This window comes from Trachurus japonicus, chromosome 22, assembly GCF_045865225.1.
Source record: "Trachurus japonicus isolate A0001 chromosome 22, Traja_1.0".
Lineage (NCBI taxonomy): Eukaryota > Metazoa > Chordata > Actinopteri > Carangiformes > Carangidae > Trachurus > Trachurus japonicus.
This window is the reverse complement of record NC_140928.1, coordinates 27,009,696-27,034,992: the sequence shown is the minus strand read 5'-3', so window position 1 is coordinate 27,034,992 and position 25,297 is coordinate 27,009,696. Positions and strand designations below refer to the sequence as shown.

Here is a 25,297-nt window from a genome sequence, read left to right as displayed (position 1 = left end):
GTGGATTCACTCCAGAGCCTACATTAGGTAACAGGAGACTGCCATCTTAAAGCACCTGATCCATCGGAAAAAAGAAAACAGAGTAAAGCCCCACTAGAGTTTACACAAGAAAATTCAACTTTGGCAACACTTAACAGGCCATCTGCAACATGTGGATTTATTACTATGATTAGCCAAACTATCAGTTTACAGTGGCCTCATTTATTGAAATATGTGTTGCAATTGTTATAATTAGCTGGCTTACACAAGGGGAAATATTCTTTCCAGCGTTTTTATATCAGCTGCACTGTGTACCTGACTTATTCATTACAGCCTGAACGGAGCATGAAAAGTTTAAACTGTAGATAAAAGCCAGACAGGATCAGAACAACGCTCCCTATAAGGCTGCTCTTATCACAGCCAGCCATCATCATCAGTCATTATGGATGTGACATACAAAGGCCATTCTCACTTGGCCAGGTGAGACTCAATTGCACTATATTTCACAGCACACACTCACGCACACAGAGCGAGTAAAATAACTCCTGCTGCAAGAATGATGAGACAGACCTGGTGGATCTTATATGAATGTCACTGCAGCAGACCGGACCTCTCTCAGACTAACTATCTCTGCTGGCACGGAGCTGTGCAGTGCATCTTTGCTTGAAGCAAAGGACTGACATTTTGGGAAATTCTCTCTTTTGTAAAGGGACAAGGCAGAAGATCGATAGGCTACTACTCTGTCTCAAAGGTACATGTCTGAACGCTACATGTGAAACTACAGCCTGCAGCTGATTGGCTTTTCATATACAGCGGCATAAAGGCTGGAAACAGCAAAACAGCTAACATCTTAAAATCCACCTACAAGCGGATAAACACCTTCTATCTTATTTGTTTAATCCTTACAAAAATAAAAGTGCAAAACCGACAAGTTGTGGTTTTAGGGGGGATTATATGCTGGACTGTTTGGTTTTTGCATAGATTGAACAAACGAGGTACTGGCAGACACACTTTGTAATGTTCTGACAGAGCTTCAGGAGCTGTTTCTCCTTGTTTTTATCCCCAGCTGCTGGCTGTAGCTTCATATTTAGCTTACAGATATTTCAAAGGTAGCCTATTGATTGGTCTATTTCTGCCATTTTCACAGTTTTGCCCAAATGTGAGACACCAAAGTAACTGCAAAGCAAAAAGAGATCCAATACATGAGCTGTCATGGGTTAATTAAACAGTTTAGTCACCTCTGCCTCATCTAAAATTGAATAGGCCCTATTGTCTGTAATAAATAATATGTGTAAACTAATGTACAGCAAGTATGGCAGGACAAAGGTCCAGGAAGTCAGTCTGTAATTTCTGATGGACAATGGAAAAATCAGTTTTGGTTTGGTCAGTGTCGCTACAATCCAAGATCTCAGCAGTTAACTTTGTTTTTATTAGATATGTCATAGCCTAAATGCCATAGAATGTATAGTTTTACTGTAATTATGAATGATCTATGTAAAACATGTTTAAATGATCAATATTTTGTTTCATTGTGAATTATGTTAACACTGCAATAATATCACATCCACTTCACTTCTGGATAGAATTTGTCTGACATTTCCCAACACAAATCACAAAGACATGAGCAAAGCAAATGATTCTGCATGCAAAACGTTATGAAAATCTCAAACTTAAATGTATGAAAACAGGAGTGCCTCTTGTGTGCTGTCTCTTATTTCTGGGCCTGTTCTGAGTGTGACATCTAACGTCAACCTTTAAAGTAAAGCCTAACTACAACCAGTCCAGTGGTATGTCAGGAAGAAATGACTAGAAAATTATACACTTTAAACAAAGAACAACATCAAAACATATTTGTGCAGTAGCCATCAAGCTTAAACTCTATCTGGTGTTAAATGGTTATGGTCCTTACAAGCACATCGCTGTTTGTCTTGAAGACAAGCCTGGGCGTGTCCTGAGTAAAGCTGTTCTGGGGTAATTTCCCACCGAGGCCATCGTCGTCTCTCGCCTGGGGGAGGGAGAAATAATGGCTTCTTTTTACGAATGGACAAAATAAACAGATGAACAGAGGCAACAAGGAAACTCAGAAAATGGAAAAACATTGAGAAAAGATGAACAGAAATGGTGACTTTAAAATGGGTGAACAATCATTGGTTTACAGACAAACCAATCAACAGGAGTCTCTGAAACAAAACTGTGTGTGTGTGAGGCTGTGTGCATGCATGTGCAAGATCAGACATTCAATTAAGTGCTGCTGCTGCCTACTACCACAGCAGTGTGTATAACACACCCCTTTATTTAAGATATACATTTTTTTTATTTAAACACATTTGAAATCAACATAACATTTTGTCTACAAATAATAATGTGTCCAAAACTATGGTGTTTAAATTTTGCCACCACTTACCCACTGGGAAAAGTGAAGGCAGAGCCATTATTCCTACTCAAGTTAAAACCTAGGCGGGTTAAATTGTTACATCGCTACATGTTACATTCACTTTACTTTCCAAATAAAGCCTCTGTTTAATGAATTAAATCACCTGAATTTATACTGTTGAACCATTTGTGTAACGATCACGTTGGCAGCCATTTTGCTACCACTTTGTTGCTCGGTTGTCATAAAATTGCTGATATACTTCACTCAGAATAACAAAGCTGAAGCCTCTCTCCCACTCAACACTATTTTTATTACTTGGTGACATGAAGTGAGTGTAATTACTGTTAAAGTCGGAGGTTCTCCCACCCTAACAGGTGCGACCAAGCTAACCAAGCTAAGAGCACGAGAGATGTTAATCACTCCAGTCTGTTCACACCCACACTGTTCTGAGTAACAGTCTAATCAGTCAAATGGAAACACCTGTGGGGGTGAATTGTGTCACCTCCACCAATTTAACTGATCCCACGGCGCTGTAGGCTACAGCGACGTTAGCGTGAATTAGCACAAACTAGCACGAGTTAGCATTCCGTCTCAGTACCAATCAAAGCTAAAGGAACATTTGCTTTGTTTTGCAACTTTTTTAAAAGTTTTGAATGACGGAACAAGAAGGGAGTTTCATGTTTTAGTTGGAAACCTCAAACACTGCCAGAATTGTTTGGCCACCACTTCGTAATTTAATAGCACATTTAATACAATTATTTCAATTGAGTATTCTATATGAGGTGGTAAAAGTGACTTGTAGGTTGTTGAGTAATATAATAAGGAGGCATCTTGCTGCTGATTTACACGTCTCATTTCATTCTCAATATAGTAGTCTAGATTACAGCTGGTTGGTTTGTAGATGAATATAACGTTGTTGTAAAAAGATGAACCTGATATTGCTTTGCGGTTATGGGGGAAAAAATCCCCATGCATTGCCCCAACAAAAATGGAAACATTAGACATACTAACATATTGATATAATTAATTCCCTCTAATTGTGGCTGATGTAATATTACAATACAAAACTTCATGTATACCTGCAGGATAAGGGGGCACCTTCTCCTGCGCTCTGTGAGTCATTCATTATGCACAGTGCGAAAACGGAGGCAGTCGGTGCTGTTGTGCCAGGTGTGGGCAATTTTGTTACAAAGAAGTTACTGGAGGAGCTTTGACTGGCACAATGCCAAATTACTCCATTGTGTTTCAATAAATGAAGTGCACCTTTATATAATGCAGACCTCAGTGTGATAAAATTAGTTCATATTTTAGAGCCACAGGGCACAGGGCCACAGTTAACAGAAATGAAGATTTAACCTCAATTACACATGTTCATCGTGCCGTTTGCAGCCCTCAAGCTGACATTTCATACTGAGTTTTTACCATTGACAGTTGAACCACTGGCCTGGGCATCTTTCTTTCATATCATGTTCCCTTTACGTAAATTGCTCGCTGCAACCTTTGATTTGTTCTGGGTAATTTGGCCTCCAGCTCTGTTCGTCTCTCGATGACGACCAAAGGGCAATTCTGGCGTATATTTTACATTTTTTGTCCAAAGACCGATTGAGTTTGCCTCTGCCTCCATCTGCTTCCCTCACCTCCAGGTAGGGTTTCCCATTCCAAGCATGACATAAATCAAATACTGCTGTCTTGTGTCTTGTGAGCCGTGCTGTTATTTGTACCGGAAAAAGGATACAGTGTAAGTATCTGACAGAGAACACTGTTCGGCGTCGACATTTTTACAGTGTAACAAGGGGGATTTTTAACTTTGCCACAAGAGGTTGGAGAAAAACACAATGAGAGATTAAGGGGTCATGGTTATTTAGAAGTTGTCGGCACACGAAATGAACAGTGGGTGTATGGGTGACCCCTTTCAGCTATTGTCTTTCCCTCTCACACACACATACACACTTGAACACACAAATACACCACGTCTCCCTAGTATGAGCGCAGAAACATCACATAGACACATTCAAAGTCAGGTAAACACACATGAATCTGGGCAACCATCTGAGGGCACACACACACACACACACACACAGAAAGATGCACCACTGTGCTATTATTCTGTCTCCAGTTTGTGCTCTGACCCTCTGGCCCCGCGCCAGTTCATTTGCATATTGTACTAATGAGGTGTTGGCACTGTGAACGAGGCGTGAGGCGCACACAGGGAGCCACACACAGATAAAGGAGTCGCGATTAAGATAGATAGATAGATAGATAGATAGATAGATAGATAGATAGATAGATAGATAGATAGATAGATAGATAGATAGATAGATAGATAGATAGATGGATAGATAGATATTTAACTATAATTAATTATTAAAGGATGTCAAGTGTTCCAGTCAAAGTCAACTGTCCCTTTTTGCCTTTGCACACTGGGGAAATACAGTTTCAGGGCCAGTGGTGTTGTTCTGTTAAAAGCACTTTTTTTGTTTTTATTGCTGCTCCATCATGCCAGAAAACTGCAGCTGCCACAAACTGCAGCTGAAATTCCTTACAAGAAAGACAGAGCAGGACATCGGCCGCCCAGCTCCCCTCTGGCGACTCAGCCGTCCTGAGGGGACGTCACACCAGCTGCCACCGTGTTAGCTTCCATCTGGGCACAGATACATGTCCAGGTGTGTGTGCCCGTCACCTGCCAAAAGTGCTGCATTTCCCAAAGAAAGACGCACACGGGCAGGCTTTTCCAAATCCAAAGACAAACACAGCCGTGGCGGAGCTGAGTCCAAATCCTGATACGAAGGTGGTGAAGTCCTGGCACTACGCAGACGACACACACAAAAAAAATCGCCAAGCTTGTCTACTCTCTATGTTTTGACAAGACATCCCCAAAACCAGTGGAGTTCTGTTTGCACTGCACCGTGACAATTTACGCACATATGCATGGGGATATTTTGACATAGCAAAGGCTCTGATCTTTGCATTTCACTATTTTGTGCACAACGGCAATTAGGGATTTTCAAGAGCTGTGCTGGATTAGGGTTCTTCTCATCCTTTTCAAAAAAGTGTAAATGAAGAAGGATTTTGTCCCTTTGCTTTCAGTGTTTCAGTAAATTTAGTGGTACTTCAAAAAGAAAAAAAGATGAGGGATGTCAGAAAATGAGCCTAAGTTTGTGTAGCGGGTTTTTTTTTTTAATCTCATAAAGCGCTGTTGTTGTGGCGCTGACCCAAGTTCGATGCTGCACGGCAGAAGTGGTTTAAAGAACCACTTCATTTGTTAAGACTGATGAGTCAGAACAGACGCTGCCATGTTGTTTTCATTTACTCTTTAAATAAACTGCTGTTTTTCTTTACAGCAACATGCAGTATATATCTACAGAGCTAAAGTGCTGTATCTCTGCATATTGTTTTAATTGCAGAGGGAATGATGCGGGGTAATTTTCTTGCTCTAAATGCATTTTAAAGGGTGTAGCAAATGGTATTCCCTATATAAGTCACTCTGGAGTAACATCTTCTTTGCATACTAAAAACTGCAAACTGGCATATTAGTCTGGAGTATTCCCTTGCTCAAGGTCACCATCACAACACACCTTAACCGTGTGAGACGAGGTGTGTCTGCAAGAACAAAAATCTAAGTACAGTCTTTACTGCACTTTTTGTGCGACCTGAAACCTACGAGTTGAAGAAATAACACAAAGGCACACGAGTTCATGCGCGTGGCTCCACTTCTACAATCTCAACGCCTAGTTAGTCTGACTTACTTTTGTCTTTATTTGAGCTGAATGGCTGGCAGCTATGAGATAATCACCTTCCTCTCTGTGCCCTCAAGCTGTGTCAGGCAGGCCTCAAGGCTTCCTAACCACCAGTGAGCCTGAGCCGCAATATGCAGACACATTACACACTTCATCATGCACACAGAATTTCCACAAGCAGCTACATTCATACACATACAAGGTGCAGCTGCACACACACACACACACACACACACACACACACACACACACACACTCAGACACCCACTTCTCTCTTATTCATCTTGCGTGCGTGTCCTCCTTGGCAGGCGACGGAGATGCAAAGTAAATTGCGGAGTGTTCAAGAGCAGGGAGGCAACCACGGGGCTGAGCAGACATGTTTGTGTGTGTGTGTGTGTGTGTGTGTGTGTGTGTGTGTGTATTTGAGGTGATGTGACATTTCTGGGCTGACATGAAGCGGCACTCTGCCCCCTCGCGCCTGGAGGGAGCTCCCGGGGAAAGACACTGATGGAGGTCTGGGGTCTCCGGGGGGAAATTTCACGGTGCGAACAAAAAGCCCTGTGCTGCGGCAGAGACGACCTGTAAAACACAAGCTGGGGTCTCCTCACTCTACCTGCTATATATGCTGTCAAAGCAAAAGACATGGCTCATATGCATGTTGCTGTGTTCAGGGTTACATTATAGTGTAGGAGAATAGAAAGTAAATGTAATCTTTACATATTATGGGTCATTTATGTCATGAATTCTCTCATAGATTCTAATGATAAATCTTTTTATCACCTTGTATGTGTATGATTGTAGCTGCTATGTCTTTATATGTATATGCCTATATATTAGAGAGATAAAGATTAGTGATAATATGTTAGAATAAATCCAGCTAGATAAACTCATAAATTAATTTATATAGATTATAATGACAAGGAAGCCTGATAGCTAATTTATGAATAAGGAGTGGGAGTAAATAAGTTTTACTTCTTCCCACTCCTTTTCGGATATAAAAAAAAACATTATTATCCTTTTTTTCCAATTTTTTTTGTCTTTGCAAAGTATTTATTTTTTATGTCTGTCCATTACTTACATGTCCGAAATAAACTTAAACTAACAACTAACTAACTAACTAACTAACTAACTAACTAACTAACTAACTAACTAACTAACTAACTAACTAACTAACTAACTAACTAACTAACTAACTAACTAACTAACATATTTAAATGAGGTCTCCTCCTCAATGCTTTTCACTCACATAGTCTCAAACTTAACTCCAGCCAAAGCACAAAGAAAAGCAGATTGTTGGAGCTATTGCAACAACAACAAGCAGAATTTCATCACAACTGATGCCGCAGCAATGCATCCGACTCCTGCATGCAGCTGTTAAAATCCAACTGATACACGGACAATAAGGCATTTGTGTGGAAACCACGGGCTGACTGTCGAGATGAAAAAGCAAAGCATCCTCTACAACATGCACCTTTTCTCGCTGCCGTGCCTCACGCTCACAGAGGGTAATTCATCACTACTAATTGCCTAACTTAATCTTGGCACTGTGTCCAATGAGCAAGCATGTTTATCGGTGTGTGTGTGTGTGTGTGTGTGTGTGTGCGGGTGTATAATTGGAGGAGAAGCCGTACGGCTGCGTGTAGCAGTGTGACAGTTAAACAGCTTCAGCTGAAAGCAAAGCTCCACCCTAAATTTAAATTCCATGCCTTTAATCCTCCAAAACTGTCCAAGCTGTTCTACATGTAGATCAACTTTCCCCTGAGTTGGTGTCTTTCCATAAACACACACACATACACACACACACCATGCAACCCAAACAGGAAAAAGAGCCCAGTTGTGTCTCTGAATAAATATAGTGGACGATGAAAGTGGGCAGACAGGCTGAGGTGACAGAAATAATTGAGCCACGGAGCAGCAACTTCCATACAAAGTAATCCAGAATCTTACAGAAAACAGTAAACAGGCAAATATAGTGTTTCCACAACTATTTATTTAGTTAAATGAAATGACCGGTCTCTCCTCACACCTCTCTTTGCTCCTCTCCTCGCCTCTGCCCCCTTGTGCTGTCTTACTTCTCTCTCTCCCCTCACCTGCACTACCATTCCTCTTTTTCCGGAGCACCTAGCGCTTAGAACGACAACTTTATAGGCATTTGTCCAGTAAAAGAACTTATTAGTTTGAAACAAAATGAATTAGCATCTCTAATCAGTGTAATCTACCAGACCAGAAAATGAAATACAACTATCAAGATGGATGTGTACAAGACAAATAGGAGCGTAGTCTAACCTTGTATCTGACGCTCACCCAAGCAGCTTGTCTCACCCTGTGGAGCCACTCGCTCTGCTGTAATCACAGAAACAGTAACAGATCTAAACATGGACATGCAGCTAATTAACATGATTTCCTATGAATGTGGCTAATATTACATAGAAAAGCATGTCCTGGGGGGATGTTGGCAAGGGCTGACCTCCTTCACTTTTCCAGCAGTTGGGTAAACATCATCTGACATTTCTTGTTCTTAAGGAGCTGCAGCTTTTTTTAAAAGAGGAACTATGCAGGGTTTTTACCTTAGCTGTGCTACATTTTCAATTTAATTAAACAGTTTTGGAGTAATTATGATGGTTAAATAAATGACTTGTAACGTGTTACAGGGAGAATGGAGGCTGTCTGCCTTCCACCTAGCGTCTCTTGGCAGAAAACAAATCTTGTGAGATCAGTGTGTTAGATCTCATCTGCTGCACCGTGACACAAACGCACCCCGTAACCCGTAATCTCTTGTTTATGACAGATAAGACTACACAAATATAGTGCAAGTTGTAGAATCCTATTATGATAAAATAAATAAATAACGTTACCCACCGCTCCATGGATTGATTTATCGCCGGTTTTGTTAAAAACAAATGCACATGGCCGAGAGGAGGGTTAGCAACACAGAGGAAAAGAGACCAAACTTGCATAGTTCCCCTTTAAAACACACACCGCAGCTCATATTGTACATTGACAACCATACTGACAATATGCTGTTTCCCTCTGCTCTGCTCACCTGTTACTCCCTGTCCTGTTCCCTCTGCTACTCTAATGTTACCATAGTTGACCTTGAGGGTGCAGAGGGATTTGATGATCTGGCTGATGACTATTAACAACCCCAGGATAACACCAGGTGTTGTTGTACTCACAGTGTAGCCAACAAGTGAAAATCATTTAGTATAGCCTGTTGACATTAAATGATGGTGTGAAATGTTAACGGTGCTCATAATCTAGCGCTGCTGCTGAGTGAATGTAATGGAAACACTGGAATAAGTGATCAGCCGGAGTTAAACTATCAATCATGTTTCGCCACACACAGACACACACTGCATATTGTGGAGTTATGCAGACTTGTGAGAAAGTAGCAGCCATAGTCATCCTAGGAGGGGATTGGGTTTCATGGATGAGGCAGCTGAAGATATTTCATGCAACAAAATGCCAGAGCCATTGCCCGCCCCCTGCACCCACCCCGTATCCTCCCCCCGACCACCATCACCACCTCGTCCCCCACATTTCTTCTCCCCCTACCCAAAGCACACACAGACATGAGATACTTTTTTTTTTTTTTTTCAGCCATGACAATATTTTTTTCTGGTGTTGGGGAAAAAAAAGAAAGCCTGCAGGCCGTATTGTTGTGGCCAACCTTGTGGGTGCATGAGAAAAGAAACGTGGGTATCGTTTACACAAATGGGCTGCATGCATGTACAAGAACCAGACAAAATACAGAATCTGAGCTGCTGTGGCGGAGCAGGCCCTTCCTGTGTTTGTGAAGTTTGAATATGGGCATTCTGCTGATGGATGACGACAACAGCCAATATGGCTAAACATGAATGCATGTATGTAAAAAAAAAAAAAAAAAAAAGTCTAATTTTGTTTGTGTGCAATGTCCTTTAAACTGGTGAGAGAGAAAACATGACATGGTCCGATGGCCTGACCATATTTGTACACTTCTGTTCTGCTGATGGTTAGATCCAATCACAGTGATTTATTTATACAGCTCAAATCTTAAAGTCGCCACATGACACATTATAAATATGACCAAATTATCATCATCGATGTTTAGATGTTCTTATAATTAGAATAAACAAAAAGACCATCATGGAGGAAACATGTGGCTCCTCCCCTGGTTTTACTCACTAGACATAGTTCAGCTCTGTGCACTTTTTTTTAATTAAAAAAAAAAATGCAAACTGAATGATAGGCTACATTTGAATGTGTATAAATAATGTGAGTATATCTTGAACATAATAGCACATCATCTAACCAAGGCTTGGGTGTACTGGCCCACTCCTGGGATAAAGATAGGTTATATGATTGAACCTGAAGCAGTTAATCAGCTAGCAAGTAGCTAGTGTGTGTGTCAGCAGCTACTGTAGTGTTGTTATAAAGAGTGGTTGGTTTGTTAAGTGATCCTGCTGGGTTAGGATATTAAACTGTACATAAATCTCTGTGCTTTAAATTAAGAGGGATGATGTTGGGTCAAACACTTCGCTCTTGATACAAAAGTGAAGAGAAGTTAACTTTGACCAAAATCTGGAAATGATGTGACCTCACTGGACCATTCTTCAGACTGTCTCATGTAATTATGTAAACGTAAGTGCGATGAGTCAAAAGCAGCTAAGACTAAGCTTCTTCACTAGCAAAGGAAGAATATGATAAGAAATAAAACTTGCTGCAGTCCTGACACTAAAGTGCAAAGAAAGTGTGCTGAAGATCAGAGAGGATGTTCAGTTGTCTTCAATATAAAGTCCTGGGTTTAATCCTCATGTCATGCAAACAATTTACTGTACACTGTAGTTTATATCTCAGAATAAACAATCCATAATCAGCAAGAATAAAATCTTTGAGTGGCAGAAATGGGCCTCCACACAAAATCCTTTGTGCATAATTTTTTAAGAGTCTAAGAATAATACTGATCTTATACATTGACAGCAATATTTATCAGAATGTCAATATCATGTATTGACATTTTTGTAACAGGGCCTGTCTGCCTGTCTGTTAAATTAAATGAAATGTGTTCCTTAACGACAGCAACAGCTATTTTTTTTTCAAGCGACTGTTATACTTTGTTATGAGGTACTTAATTAAACATCATTGAATCAAGCAAATGAATTCTTGAACAAAGTGGCTTTGAAATAGCAAGCAGATTGTTATTTTAAAGATGTTGCATTAATGAATCATATTCAATTAAACGCTAAAATGTGTATTTTTTTTTTTTTTACTGAGGTTTTATTGCGGCACAGGAAAATTGGCACGCTTTCAGAGCTCTTAAGATTGTCTCTGACTGATATGATCTCCCCCATTCACTTCAAAATCCAGCCTTTTGCACATCTATGACTTGTATGAGGAGCTGTCACCGGAGTGAGAGGACATGCTTTGAAATGTCTGTCAGAAGTGTGGAGCAGATTAATGGGGAGAGTGTGTAGAGTTGGAAAGAGGACTCACACTTTTTGTATTTTTTCACACACTGTTCTCACCACACGTCTGACTACCTTAAATGCCATTGGGATATATTTTAGCTCCACTCTCCTTGACAAACTCATTCAAAGGGTCAGAGCATAATGTTGAGGCAACAAGACTGAAGTGAGCTGCACTACACAAACTACAAGGATGCCCAGGATACTATTACATAGCTGCAACCATCACAGTAAGAATAATATCAATATATAAATCACAGGATTGTTATATTAACTGCGTTTTATTTCTGTTAACCTGTCTATGAGTCCCGCAGATTCATAGCAGGAGCTTTGTTCACATCTTTACATTAGATGTCATGTTTGCAGCCTCCACCACTGATCTTTGATTGATATGGAACCGCCCTGTCAACATTGTTTCATGTCAAATGACACAGACCTGCATCTGTTTTTTTTCTGACCCCGTTTGGAGTTGAGAGATCAAAATCACACTAGTTCAAAAAGCCGTGTTTTGATCTGATATGAAGCTTTATATACTGTAGCTCTTCCAAGTGTCACCCAGGCTCCCACACGGTTTTAATGTGTCAGACTCCCCCCTTGTCATCAGTGGGAGCCGGCAGATCATCATTTCAACATTTAGTACAATGAAAACTACAAACTTGCTATTAAAAGTAAATGAGCTAACATGTTCAAGTAAATGAAAAACATATACTATGGGCAACAGACCAGTAGACACAAATTCAGCTTGCTTCTCATGCTTTCAGGAAAAAAAGTGTCGGAAAATAAAAAGGAATTGGGTATCACTAATTGAAATGAACAGACACACTTTAAGTGCACCCCCCCCCTCTGGTTCCTGCTCCAGTGCAGTGCTTGAAAAGTGATTATGTTTGGATGAATAACTGACTTCAGGACAGACAAGCAGGAGAGTAAAACACGTCATACTCACAGCGTAATTCCTTATATATCCCAGCTTTGGTACAAGAGAGAAAGGAGATTGTTTAACTGCAATCATCGGGGGGGAAACCACAACACAGTAAAACTTATTATAGCTGCTGTTTTGCCTCCATTGCATCCCCATGACATTTTGGAGTTGATCACCTGAAGGTATTTATATTGTAAAACCTATGATTTATTCTAAATGTTTCCTGGTATTATGCATTATGCATTTTGCCAAACCTGAAAAAGTCATGAGAGGGTTTTTTGGTTGACGTTTTTAAAATCACATTTTTATTTGAAACTACCATTTGATGTCATGAGTCAAAATTTAGGGTGATAATTGTTGAAGCTACAAAAGATAAAGCTTCCTCCTCACAGTATAAAGACTATTAAAAAGTCATGAAAACATCATTTGGCTCTGTCAGGAGCACAATATAGTGCCTTTGATAAAGAGGCTGCCAGATGATGTAATATTTTCTGGCAGCCATATTGCTAGCTTTCTGCTCTCACCAATAAAACAGATACAGCAACTGCACTTCTGAATTTGGGGCCTGTGCTCTTCAATAAACAAATACAGCAAACTAAAATGATCAGTCGGGTGTAAATAATTGTCTATGGTCAATCCTGTAGATCCAGTTTGCCTCCAAGTAAAGATAAGTACAAAGAGAGGTTTGCATAGGTAGCTAGCAGTTGTATGCTAACGCTTCAATTTTCTTTCGGAAATAACCTAAGATTATAGCAGCAAATTATGTGACATTTTAAACCTGAGTCTAAAATGAAGAAAATTTAGATTTTCATTGCAATGAAGGTGAAAGTAGTTCTGACAGTAAAATAGCACAATAAAAAGAAAGAGTTGTCACAGTGGTAGAAGGACAATAGGCTACTGTACGATTAATTTAGAATCTAAGAGTTTAGGTTTATTCCCAACCTTATGTACCTATTATTGAGTACAAACATATTCCTCATTTACCAAGTGCACAAATAAACCAACTAAACAGTTGTAGTTTCCTACATTTCAAACAGCCAAAGTTGTTTTAGCTAACTAATCATGACTCTTTCACGAAAGTTGAAAGTAGTTTGACATTTTGAACAGTGTGCCTACTCTCATCAAGAAAAAGTTAAATGTGTAATGCATAAATAGACACTTTAATAGATTGGTTTGTGTTGTGAAAAATGAGAAGCAAAATTAGAAGCAAAATTAAAACTCTAGCTGTTTCCCCACCTCCACCTGTTAACCTGTGCTAATCCTGGCACATGTCTTGTTACCATTTTATTTTGTTTCACTACTCCTCAAAATGACAATAGCATTATGTCTGATTTATATAATGTGCAACCATCATTCAACACACAGTAGTTTAAGTATAGCAATATAAACTCATTTGATGCTTGTTTTATGAATTTTTGGAGCCATGTGGTCAGTTTTATGTTCCCCTCATGTGGTGGCCAAAAGATATGTGACAGGGTGCAGCTGCAAAGTCTCTAAAAGGTGTTATATCACAGTGTCCAGCTGGGAAGGAATTTTACCTTGTTTCTCTTAAAATAGGCTCTGCGGCAGGCGGCGAAGCACTTCTCACTGCAGAAGCTCTTCAGCTCGGTCCCCATGCTCAGAGAATAGCGTTTGACACCGACCTTCTGGCACCAGGCGCACATTATCTGCACATTGGATGCATCTTCGTCTAAGGACAAACAGGGGATAGAGAAATGAGTTAGGATGGAGCTGAAGTTCAGTGTGTCATTTTGTTGGACTTTCCTACCTCATCTCCTTTTATCCTGCACATTCAGGCCAAGGGGATAATTCCTAATACTTTTTTACATTGTGTTCCTTTTTTCTTTTTTCAAATATTATATTTTCACAAAATATTATTAACTCCACTACAGTTTCCTATAATCTTTGACAGCAGGGTAATGAGTGGAACTGTTATCCAAGACTCATACTTTCTTGTGTCTTACACTGTGTGATCAAAGTGACTCTGATTCAGACTAGAAAGTATGCTTCAGCATGGATAGGTTACATCTATTATATTTTAAGTGTAAGCCCATGGTGAAGAATATCAAGGAGGACGCAACAGCTAGATGTATTAAGCACAAAGACCAAAAAAATGCATTAAGTCCACTGATTCAACACAGCTGCTGGGCTGTTTAAATCTGCTCAAGATTCAAGCCACAAACCACTGTAGGATTTATAATGAAGCCCTGCCATGGGTAAATGTAGTAGAAGTGAAGGAGCCAGGGACAAGGGGAGATGCCTATTTGTGGCTGTGCTCTGTGGGTATTAGAAGTAGACGGATGTTCTTCTGTGATACTGGATATGATAGGTGTTCACACAGAAGGCCCTGACAGAAGGTGTGATACTAATGTGCATCCTGCAATCATGGCAGACACTGCAAAAGGGTCACACAGAATTGAAATTATTCTAAGAAACATAGTTTGTGTTCAGCAGAAAGAGAATACAACGAATATCTGCTTCAAAGACAAGACTGGAGATACAATGGCATTCACATCAGATGAACACTGAGTTCTAGTTGTATTGCAAAGGTTAGGGCTATCAGATATTGGGGACAGCGTTATGACTCACTGTAGACAGTTACTGGACTAGTAATAAATGCCAACAGTTCTAAAGGAAACAAATTCAAGAGAGTGATAACAAGTCATCCATAATAAGAGTAACACATTTAAAATCACATACAGTCTGAGGATGTAGATGTGTATGGAAAAATGGTCTACGGTGGTAATACTGAATAAAAGTATAAAAGAAAAATAGAGGTAGAATGAGAAGACAGACATTGTCAACAGTGGTTAAAACAGTAATGAGTATTTCTTAGTTGATCTGCTTTGTCAAAATTGTGAAGTGGAAATCACTAGTGTTGCCAACTGGTATTACTGCTGCTAACAACTGGAAACTGTCCAAACCAATCTCAAGGCAAACGACAGCCATTATAATGTGCAATCAATGTTTACTTCATAATGAAAGGTTAAAGCAAAAAAAAAATTAAGTGCTCCTTATTGAGACTGTGCAAAAACTTTTCTAAAAAAGTATTGATGGATTTGCAGGTCAAATCTCTCCTATGTCCCAGTTTTATTGTTGCCCTGATTCTTCAGTTTATCTCAGCACTCCCCTCCTTTTAGTGGAATTTGTTGTTTATTTCCAAAAAGTATTTTTTAACAGCCACAAAAAGTAATCCACTGAAATCTACAGTAATTTCTTCAGCACCTGCTGGTCACATTAACCTTTGATTTAGAGGTATGTAGCTGCCTAGCTGTTGTGTGGTCAGTGTGGGCAACAAATTATTTTAACAGACCCTCTGTGACAGTGAAATTCCTCTTCTGTGGTAAACTGTGACGGCCGGTGATGAACTGTGGGCTTTTAGTGCCGCTGCTGTTGCATTGAGAGGGATCCACCGAGAATCCTTCCAATATCTCCCAATTATCACATTATGACTGTGCGGGTGTGAGGGTGAAAAAACTCGGGCCCATTAGTCTTTCACCCCCGCTCATCTCCTTATCGCATGCCGGCCGGGCTTTTCACCTTTTGGTGGGCTTAATGGATCTACAGGGCCATCAGATTTTAAGTAAAGACTAACTCACAATTAACGGAATAACTCCCTGGGGCCCTAAAGGCAGCACAGTGGGCCCCAACATGCATATTTTATGTCTTTTCTCTGCTCTCTATCTCAGTCCTATAGTCCCTCTACCTTTTTTGTGTCTGTGTGGATTGGTGCCCACTGTGATTACAGGAAGAAACGGTTTCATTCTAAGCCCACTGAGTAGGTGGATCAGGGTTTGTACATTGCCGGGAATGATGTATGTACAGGCACCGTAATGAAGAGGATCGAAGCCAAACATGAAATCTTTCACAATATCTCAACATTTTCATACAAAGACACATCTTGAGGTGGAGTTGTTTTCTCCCTCCCACATCCTGGCACCTTCTAACAAGCCCATTTCAAAACACTCACATCTGCATGAGGGGCCAAAAAAACAAAAAAACAACAACGCACAAGTAATTATGCAGCTACCATACTAAATGCCACCATCATGCGCCGTACCTGCGCCTCAAAAGGTCCTTTGTCGGACTTTGCGTGGCGCATGAATAATTCAGCGTATGTGGCGGTAAGGGGGGGTGGGTGGCAAGTTAAAGGGGGTGTTGGCCGGGTGGTGGGTTGGTGCTGGGCTTTAAGTGGGAACACACCATCTGTTTCCCCGCCTAGGCAGGGCCAGCAGGGACTCCTCTTGGGCGATGCCAAGGCGGCCTGCTCCCTCCGCCGGGGCGTACCAGCCTCCTGTGCCACAGCAGACGCAAGGGATAATGAAGCCTCTGTCTGGTCGAGGAATGCGGACATTTCCTCAGAGACTTGATGGGGTAATATTGACACTTGGGCAGGTGGAGGAAAACAAGGTGTACAGCAGGTAGCTAGCTCATTAGTGGCCTGTCCCTGGCTGATACGGAGTCTTTCAGGCTATTGCAAAAGGAGAAAGTTTTTCGCACCGCATAAATATTCAGTTTTCATGCTAAGTGCTGGAGAATTAGCAAGTAGGTTTATACTTTCAGTGCAGTCTGTCCTGAGAACAGCTGTGGATGAAACCCATGACATTTCTTCTAGTTGGGTATTTAAACCGTGTTTGTGGCCAGGCACTTGGGCACCTACATCAGCAGTCAGCGACGGGCTGACAATGACCTTCATCTTTTTAGATATTTAAAATGTGCAAAAGGGTGATCACGAAACAGTTGAAACTTTATTTTGACCCTGCTTTTTGCTAGCGTAAGTGTTTTCCTGATACTAGCACTTGTATAAGCTTGGACTAATTTTCAATTAATATGTCTCTCCGACAAATGTGCGAGTACTCCCTACCTGCAGGGGGCTTGATCAATGGCGGAGGGATCATGGGGACTATGATGGGCAGGTTGCCATGTTCCTTGGTACTGGGCGTGGAGGTGGACGGTGTGGTGGAGGGCTCTGTGACTCCATTCCTGGAGGCTGGCATAGAGTGCGAGCTGTTGGCTCGATCTGGAGAGCTTTCGCTGCTCTCTGTTGAAGCTGGGATTTTTGGCAACAAGTTTTCTAGACAGGAGAAATTGAGCGGAAAAAAAAAAAAAAGAATTACTGAACAACTGATAAGATGCTGCAGCACTCACTGCTTTACTACTGCCATAATGTAGGAGCACGGGATGCTTCAACTTTGACTCAGTGGGTCACATTTCACACCACAGGCACAAGTTATTAGGCTACGCTCTGTTTTTAAGAGGACACATTGTGCATTAGTTTAAAACAATCTTTTATCCCCTATTATATTTGATATTGACTAAATAGCATTAAAGCAAGTCATTGATTTCATGTTAACAGTGGAAAAAGATCTGCGCATATTAACAAACCTACAGTGCCTAGCATCTTTGAGCTCTGTGTTTGTGCTGCTGCAACTCTAATGTTGTTCTTCTGTCTCAGCATCGTTCTGGCTGCAGCAGGCAGCTGTTTTCAGGGTAACGGCTCTAATAAACCTGCAGTACTCAACCTGCCTAGTAGTAAACAGCACACAAAGTTAGCCTCTAGCAGGTGAGCATGGGCCATTAAGCAGCTACAGGGCCATGTTCCCCTCAGAGGTGAAGAGCAGGTCAGAGCCAAAAGAAGAGTGGAGATTCAGCTTAAGATGTATCAGGCGGATATCAACATGAGTTCAGATGAATGTTAAAATATAGATAATATAAATGAGCACATACTTGCATATCAACTCTTAATAGGTGCTGATAAGTAACGTTTGTTGCACTGCTCGGCAGGTGCTGCAGGTTTTAATGTAGGATAGAGGATACATAAATAAATAGTGCTCTTATGTTTAACCACTGTTTTACCACATGACTACATTAGCATTAGCATTGGCCATGTTTCTTAAACCATTCATGAACACTTGAGGTTTGCAATGGTTTCATTATCTTTTTATCTCTCTTGATAATGAAGCATGTCATCCAGGCTAACAAGACATGCATTCAATTTATTTCATGGTTCTATTCTATCAATTAAAAAAAGAAAAAAAGAAGCAACACACAGGCCTATTGCATGCTGGAGTTTTATACCTTTGAGGACAGAGATGTGCTGTGGCGTCTCCCCTATGTCCAGGTTGTCAGAGTCTCTGAGCTCCACCTTGTCGTAGCCGTACCAGCCCAGCAGCTCGTTCATGGTGTTCTCTGCAAAACTCTGCAACACAAACAGATGACCGGTGAGACTCACAGCGGAGGTCTTCTTACAGGACTCACTCAGACAGGAATCACACAAAAAAGCAACATGCTTTGATGCAGACAGTATCATACTTCAGTTACAAATCTGGCAATACAAGCCGCTACAGTGTTGATGAGCATGAGAGAATGTGATGTAGGAAACAACTGGTAGCGAATTAAAAATGTAACCTTTAAAAAAACAGATGATATTTTCACATAAAATATAAATATTACCCAAGGATGAAGATAAATGAGATTTGAGGTCACTTGTTCTAAAAGCAAATGCAACAATTGTTGCTTTGCCGCGTCGCCGTGTTTCTCCCGAGACCTTGACTTTACACACCACATTTCTTCAACTAATTAGGCAGAGTTATTATTGTTATCGCCCTCAAAATGTAAAGCTTTGCCGAGAAAACAACATGTAGGTTTTAACTTCAAGTCTTCTTCATAAGCACAGGTCAACCTAATTGGGGCTAACTCCTGTCCAAACACTGCAGTGTGTGCATCCAGCCGAACTAATGGCCCCTGTCATTCCACAATAAAAGAGGAGGACTGTATCGCAGTGTAATAAAGAGAATGGGAAACTATCACTGCATACTCACTGGAATAGAATAGCTATCACAACACACACACACAAAAACACAGCACATGAAATGCTGAGTTTTTTAAGCCTTATTTTTTGATTGGTGGGAAATGTAGTCGGTACATCAGCAAAAATGTTAAAGTGTTAAACAGACTGAGCGGACCGTTGATGGATTATTTATGCTCTCTGAAAAGGAGGAAGCCACATGCTAGATTTATACATGATTCTGTGTCAAGGCTGTTGTTGTTTCATTCATTTGTAATGATTCGTTTGTTTTATAGCATTATGGTATCATTCATTCTCAGTGAGCATTAACATCCAAGTCATTTTGTTTCCTTTTAAATACTTGTAGGGTTAATATTATAACATCCTACCCTAAAAAACAAGAATGTCAGTATTTCATGTATTATTTATACTTAAATGGATGTATTTTCAAGATGAATTATTTTATACACATTTCCATTATATTCAGCCTACCATGTTTGGTATCTTTGGAAACTTTGGCATCTCTGCTGGAATTTCAAATAAACATCTGTGGATTTGAACAATGTTTAGCTGCACAGCATGAGTGACCACAGTCGGGCCACTGACTGTTACAGACAGAGTTTGGGGGAATATGTTTATTTGCTTTCTTGCCAAGAGTTAGATGAGAAGTCCAACACCACTGTTATATGTGTTTGTTCACTATAAATCAGGAGAGAGGAGGTGGTTAGTCAGGAAAACCAGACTGACTCAGAGTTGACAAAACCCAAGAAAACAAAAGCTCAGTAATGAAGTAGACAGGAGTTTCAGCTGTTGTTGTGTTGCGTACATTCATTGTGTAGAGTACAAGAGGTTACAATACGCCTGCAGAAAGGCACTGTAGCCCTTCAGGGCAGACTGGATGCTACAGTGTTGGCCTCTCACATGCTAACCTCAGTATAAGAAAAGAGGTAGAGCTGGAGACAGTCACCAGTCACAGTGAATGTTCACAACGCAGTAGAAACATTTCATACAATTCAATTAGTATTACAGCTGTTACTGAACACACACACACAGCACACATAGTGGTGCAGTGGTTTCGGCTCTCAGCAAGAAGGTTCTTGGTTCAATTCTGGGCCAGGTCCTGAGCCATGGGTTCTCCAGCTTCTGCCCAGTCTAAAAAGCATGCACTAGGTTGACTGACAACTCTGAATTGCCCATCGTGTGTGAATGTCTTTGTGTTGCTCGTCGGAGAGCCCATCCTCCTGCAACCCTGCACAGACAAGTGGTATAGGAATAGATGGCCAGATGGACTGAGTATAGTTAAAGGGATAGTTCAACATTTTAACAAATTCAGACTTTTGCCATAATCCATATCGTCATAGTAGTAGGTTCATTACCTTTAATTATCGGTGCATGTTGTTTTGAGATCAGCGGGGCAGAGACGCGATATGCTCAGTGAACACAATGGAGTTAAATGGTACAGGTCTCCTGTCCTTCATCAAACTCATCAAATACACAATCCAACAACTCCAAAATGCTTTCGAGGAGAAGTTGTGACCTGCACATTCACCACGCTATGAAATAATCATGTATAATTATGTAACATTACGACGATAGCAAATACTCCGCCCAGCACAGCAGCCATGTCTGCAATGTAGTTCCGGCTGCATATGCCTGAAAAACAACTCTTTCTTGTAATATTACATTATTTTTTCATAGCGTGGTGAATGTGCAGGTCACAACTTCTCCACGAAAGCATTTTGGAGTTGTTGGTTTGTGTATTTGATGAGTTTTGAGGGACTGGGGACCTGTACCGTTCACCTCTATCGTGTTCGCTGAGCAGCTCATGTCTCTGCCCCGCTGATCTCAAAACAACATGCACCGATGATTAAAGGTAATGAACCTACTTCTATTACTATAGGGATTATGGCAATAGGCGAATTTGCCAAAATGTTGAACTATCCCTATACTGTGAGAACATATCTAGTAAACAGTGTATGTGCTTTGAGCAGGGCAAAGTCCCAGCAGTACAGCAGCACTGTGTGTTATGCAGATAGTTTTAGTGCACATATGCAAAAACAAATAAAACTTTACGCAGGTGAAACGTTTAAGTACTTCCTTCATAACAGCCTCTCACAACACAGTCAATAAACACTGTACTCACAACAAAACCATAACCCCTCTAATGCATACGGCCCATTATCACCATACGCAGCTCAGCTGGAACATTCCCAGAGGCATTTATTCACTGAACCCTAAACTATGGTAAATGTTTCAGCTATCATTTGACTGTATCAGATGAAAATGTTCTTTGTGGAAACAGGCCACAGTAACTGGGGATGAATCAGCTGTAATTATTTGGTCTGTGTGATCAAGTATTAGTCACAGGTCGCTAAACTGTTTGCTTAGAGGAAAAGCATGGGCCTCTGTGCTTAGAGAGGATTTTTTCTAAATGGATGATCATTTTCTATTTTTTTTAATACATTTTTCTTTTAATGATGAACACTTACAGATTTAATTTGGATCAATTTACCTTCAGGTATGGGATTCAACTGTCAATTAGCATACAACAACAGCTTGCAGAATCATATTACAAGTTTGCAAGGACAAACTCAAAGTACTTGAGAGTGCGTTGCCACCGAGATGACCCAGCTTTTCTTAATCGTCGGCGGGTTTGTTCCAGATCTAATTGACAGGACACGTGTCGGTTCATTATTTTACAGCCAGTCCCACTTTACCGTGTGCATTATCTCATCATGGCAGCAGCCGTCACCCATCAGTCACTACATCAAGCAGTTAAACGTCAATTACAAACAGCTCCTGTCGATATGTTGGAGCCAGAGTGATCATGTTGGAGTGGTTCAGTGCCACCCAGCACATCGGCCTCTGGGCTGATGTAGGTTTAACAGCAAAGTAGAGACACATATGCAGACTGGATATAAAGACATTTATCACTGCATCTTCAACTGAATTCTGGATTTTAAAAAGAGCAAAAAGCTACTTCAGACTGGGGCGTAACCTGAACATTGTCATCTCCCAAACCATTCCCATCTTACATTTAGATTTAAAGTAAAGCAAAGATGCTGAGGTGTCCAGTTTAAGTGTTTATCAGAACATCACACCCAGCAGGTTCATGTCTCTTAAAGGGATAGTTCAACATCTTGGCAAATTGGCCCACTGCCTTAATCCCTATAGTCATAGCAGTATAGGTTTGTTACCTTTAATTGTCGGTGCAAGCTATTTTTAGAACGGCCGATCGGAGCGACGAGCTGCTCAGAGCTAAGCTAGGCTAATGGGATTTCTTGGTTTCCCTCATCAAACTCATCAAATACACAATCCAACAACTCCAAAACGTGTCTGGTGGACAAGTTGTGACCTGCACATTCACCACGCTATGAGATAATAACGGAACATTATGAGACAGAGTTGTTTTAGAGGTAAATTCATGCAAAACAGCTGATGCGCGTTGCCTTCAGGGACAGTTTTCAGCAAGCAGTCTCTGTATTTACCTCGAAAACAACTCTGTGTGGTAACGTTGTGTTATCATCTCATAGCGTGGTGAATGTGCAGGTCACAACTTGTCCACCAGAGCGTTTTGGAGTTGTTGGATTGTGTATTTGATGAGTTTAATTAGGGAAACCAAGAAATCCCATGAGCCTCTATAGCGTAGCTCTGAGCAGCTCACGGCTTTGCTCTGCCGTTCTAAAAATAGCTTAGCCTACACCGACAAAAATAGCTAATGAACCTACTGCTAAAACTATAGGGATTATGGCAATGGGCCAATTTGCCAAAATGTTGAACTATCCGTTTAACTAGATGAGTTGGGTGGGTCCAGCTTTCTCTTTTCTCGCACATTTCAATACGGATCCACTGAAAAAAGTGAGCTTATCTGAAACCAGGATTTCATTTGACTAAAATGTTCCATGCTGCTGTAAAAAAAAGGTAAAAATAAAATGGGCTGAATGGCTCATCACACACTGACACAGCATGACCTGGAGTACACTGAGCATGGAGCCTGTCTGTGCCCATGGCCTGCAGACAACAGGTTAGTCCACTGACTCAATTACTTGATACAAATTCAATTACCACAGCACCAACACAAAGTGCAGTTTGGATATTGCTTACAGTCATATTATAGTACGGGAGACACAAGTGAGAATGAGCAGACACACACACACACACACACACACACACACACACACACACACACACACACTTGTTTAGACTGAGGCAGAAGTATCTCTTTGCATATCAGAGACACTGTGGCACAGTATAGCAGAGTCAGAGCAGATTTTCTCCTGCATCATCAGCACATTTCCCTCAGTTTTAAGTGTCTTATGGAGAAAAAATTCATGATGTGTTGTATTTGTATCTCAGAGTAGTAGTGCTGCCCTGGTATCAGTTTTGCATGAGGTTTACTTTGTACATACAGAATATATTTCTACCCTTCTGTGACTCGGTCTAAATGCTGGAAAGACATTATTAATGAAGAATGACAGCAGTTATTGATCCGTCTGTTAGGAAATACCAGTGTGGTGGGACGGCCCGCGGGCAGACGTGGCACAAAGGTGCAGGGCACTGTCTGAGTGAATGAAGGGTGGGAGTCAAATCAAATGCCACACATGCACATACTGTTCACACAACACATGTGTGAACATCTGGAACTCTCCGGACTTCATGGTTATACAGTGTCAGCATCCACCTCTGGTTCTCTGGATGGATCTGGAGCAGTTATTTGTCAAAGTGGGTTTTAAAGATGGTGGGAGGGCTGTTAATCAGCGCAGGTGTAACAACACTTGTGCTAAAACACTGATCAGAGACAGCACTGATCACACTGCCTGTTTCCATGAGAAGATATATTCAATTTTTTCCCTGTTAAAGGGTTTTCTTGAGAGTGTTTCCTCAGTGGATGTGAAGGTCTAAGGCAGTAGTTCCAAACCTTTTTTGGCTTGTGACCCCATTTTGACATCACAAATTTCGGGCGACCCCGCAATCACGTACAGTCGCGGCTGCCAATCAAGATGCGCCAGCTCAGATATTTCTATATGTTGCATTTTATTTGAACTTGATTTATATTTGAGAAAGTGAAAGTATAGAATACACTTGTTTAAGATTGTTTGTGGTGTTTTTAATCATAATTTTAAGCAAATTAATAATTAGTTTAAAAAATATATCTTTATCAGTAATTTTTTTCAGGCGACCCCATTTGAATTCCAAGGCGACCCCACGTGGGGTCCCGACCCCAAGGTTGAAAATCACTGTTCTAAGGGCAGGGGATGTTGTTATGTTGCCATGTATGTGTAAAAATGGGCTATACAAATAAAATTGCCTTGCCTTGCCTTGCCTTGCCTGTCATTCATGGTTTTAGCTCCACAAAACATCTCAATGTAGTTTTACATCTCCTCTCTGGAGAGCACAGGTTGGTGAGCCAATCAAAAGAGAGACTCAAAGTCTTTCACACAACACACAACACATCATAAAATATACCTATAATACAACCGGGTAGAGAAAATCTGATTTTAAAAGCTGAACATTTCACTATAATTTCAAATGTCCCTGTATGGCCTATTAATGGGCAATAACAGTGTCACAACCAACAAAAGGAGACAGAGCAGTGACAGACTCAAAGTACACCCGTTGGCAAGCACAACTGCAACAATTAGTCCAACTGCAAGGCAGGAAAAAAATCATCAAGAAGAAAATCCTCCTTTAGAACAAATGAGTTGGAGCATAACCCGGCCTGAATGTGGCTCAGAGTAAAAAGCGGATGTAGCTGTAGAATCACCAGATCATGGAGACAAAAACACAGCATCTCTCTGTGTCTCCCTTTCCTTCCTACCATCCTGTCCTCTGTGTCACCCTACTACTTTGAGAAAGTGGGAGTATTATTAAGAGTGGAATTTAATCCTGGCTGGCGGCTCATCAAAGCGGCGGCACCAACTTTGGCTCTGGCTGAGCTGGGGAGGAAGACGCACTGGAGACACAGTGCAGCCACAGATGTCTATATGTTACACTGGATGTATGGCCTTTTTCATCTGATTTGACACAGGAAAAATCTGTTTTTGTCAGTTTTAATCA

At 40.9% G+C, this 25,297-nt stretch overlaps 1 protein-coding gene across 3 annotated transcripts in view; it reads right to left on the bottom strand.

Moving 5' to 3' along the window:
• Positions 1-25,297, bottom strand: part of sobpa (sine oculis binding protein homolog (Drosophila) a) — a 39,811-nt gene that overhangs the window by 9,898 nt on the left and 4,616 nt on the right. The window contains exons 2-6 of one of the 3 annotated variants that reach the window (XM_085767384.1): positions 18,532-18,652; positions 17,318-17,527; positions 13,992-14,143; positions 12,478-12,501; positions 1,889-1,984 (exon numbers count right to left, since the gene is read on the bottom strand). In XM_085767384.1, the coding sequence (XP_085623510.1) occupies positions 1,889-1,984; positions 12,478-12,501; positions 13,992-14,143; positions 17,318-17,527; positions 18,532-18,652 (603 nt within the window). The remainder of the gene's footprint in view (positions 1-1,888; positions 1,985-12,477; positions 12,502-13,991; positions 14,144-17,317; positions 17,528-18,531; positions 18,653-25,297) is intronic. The other 2 variants (XM_085767385.1, XM_085767386.1) reach the window with 2 other exon arrangements.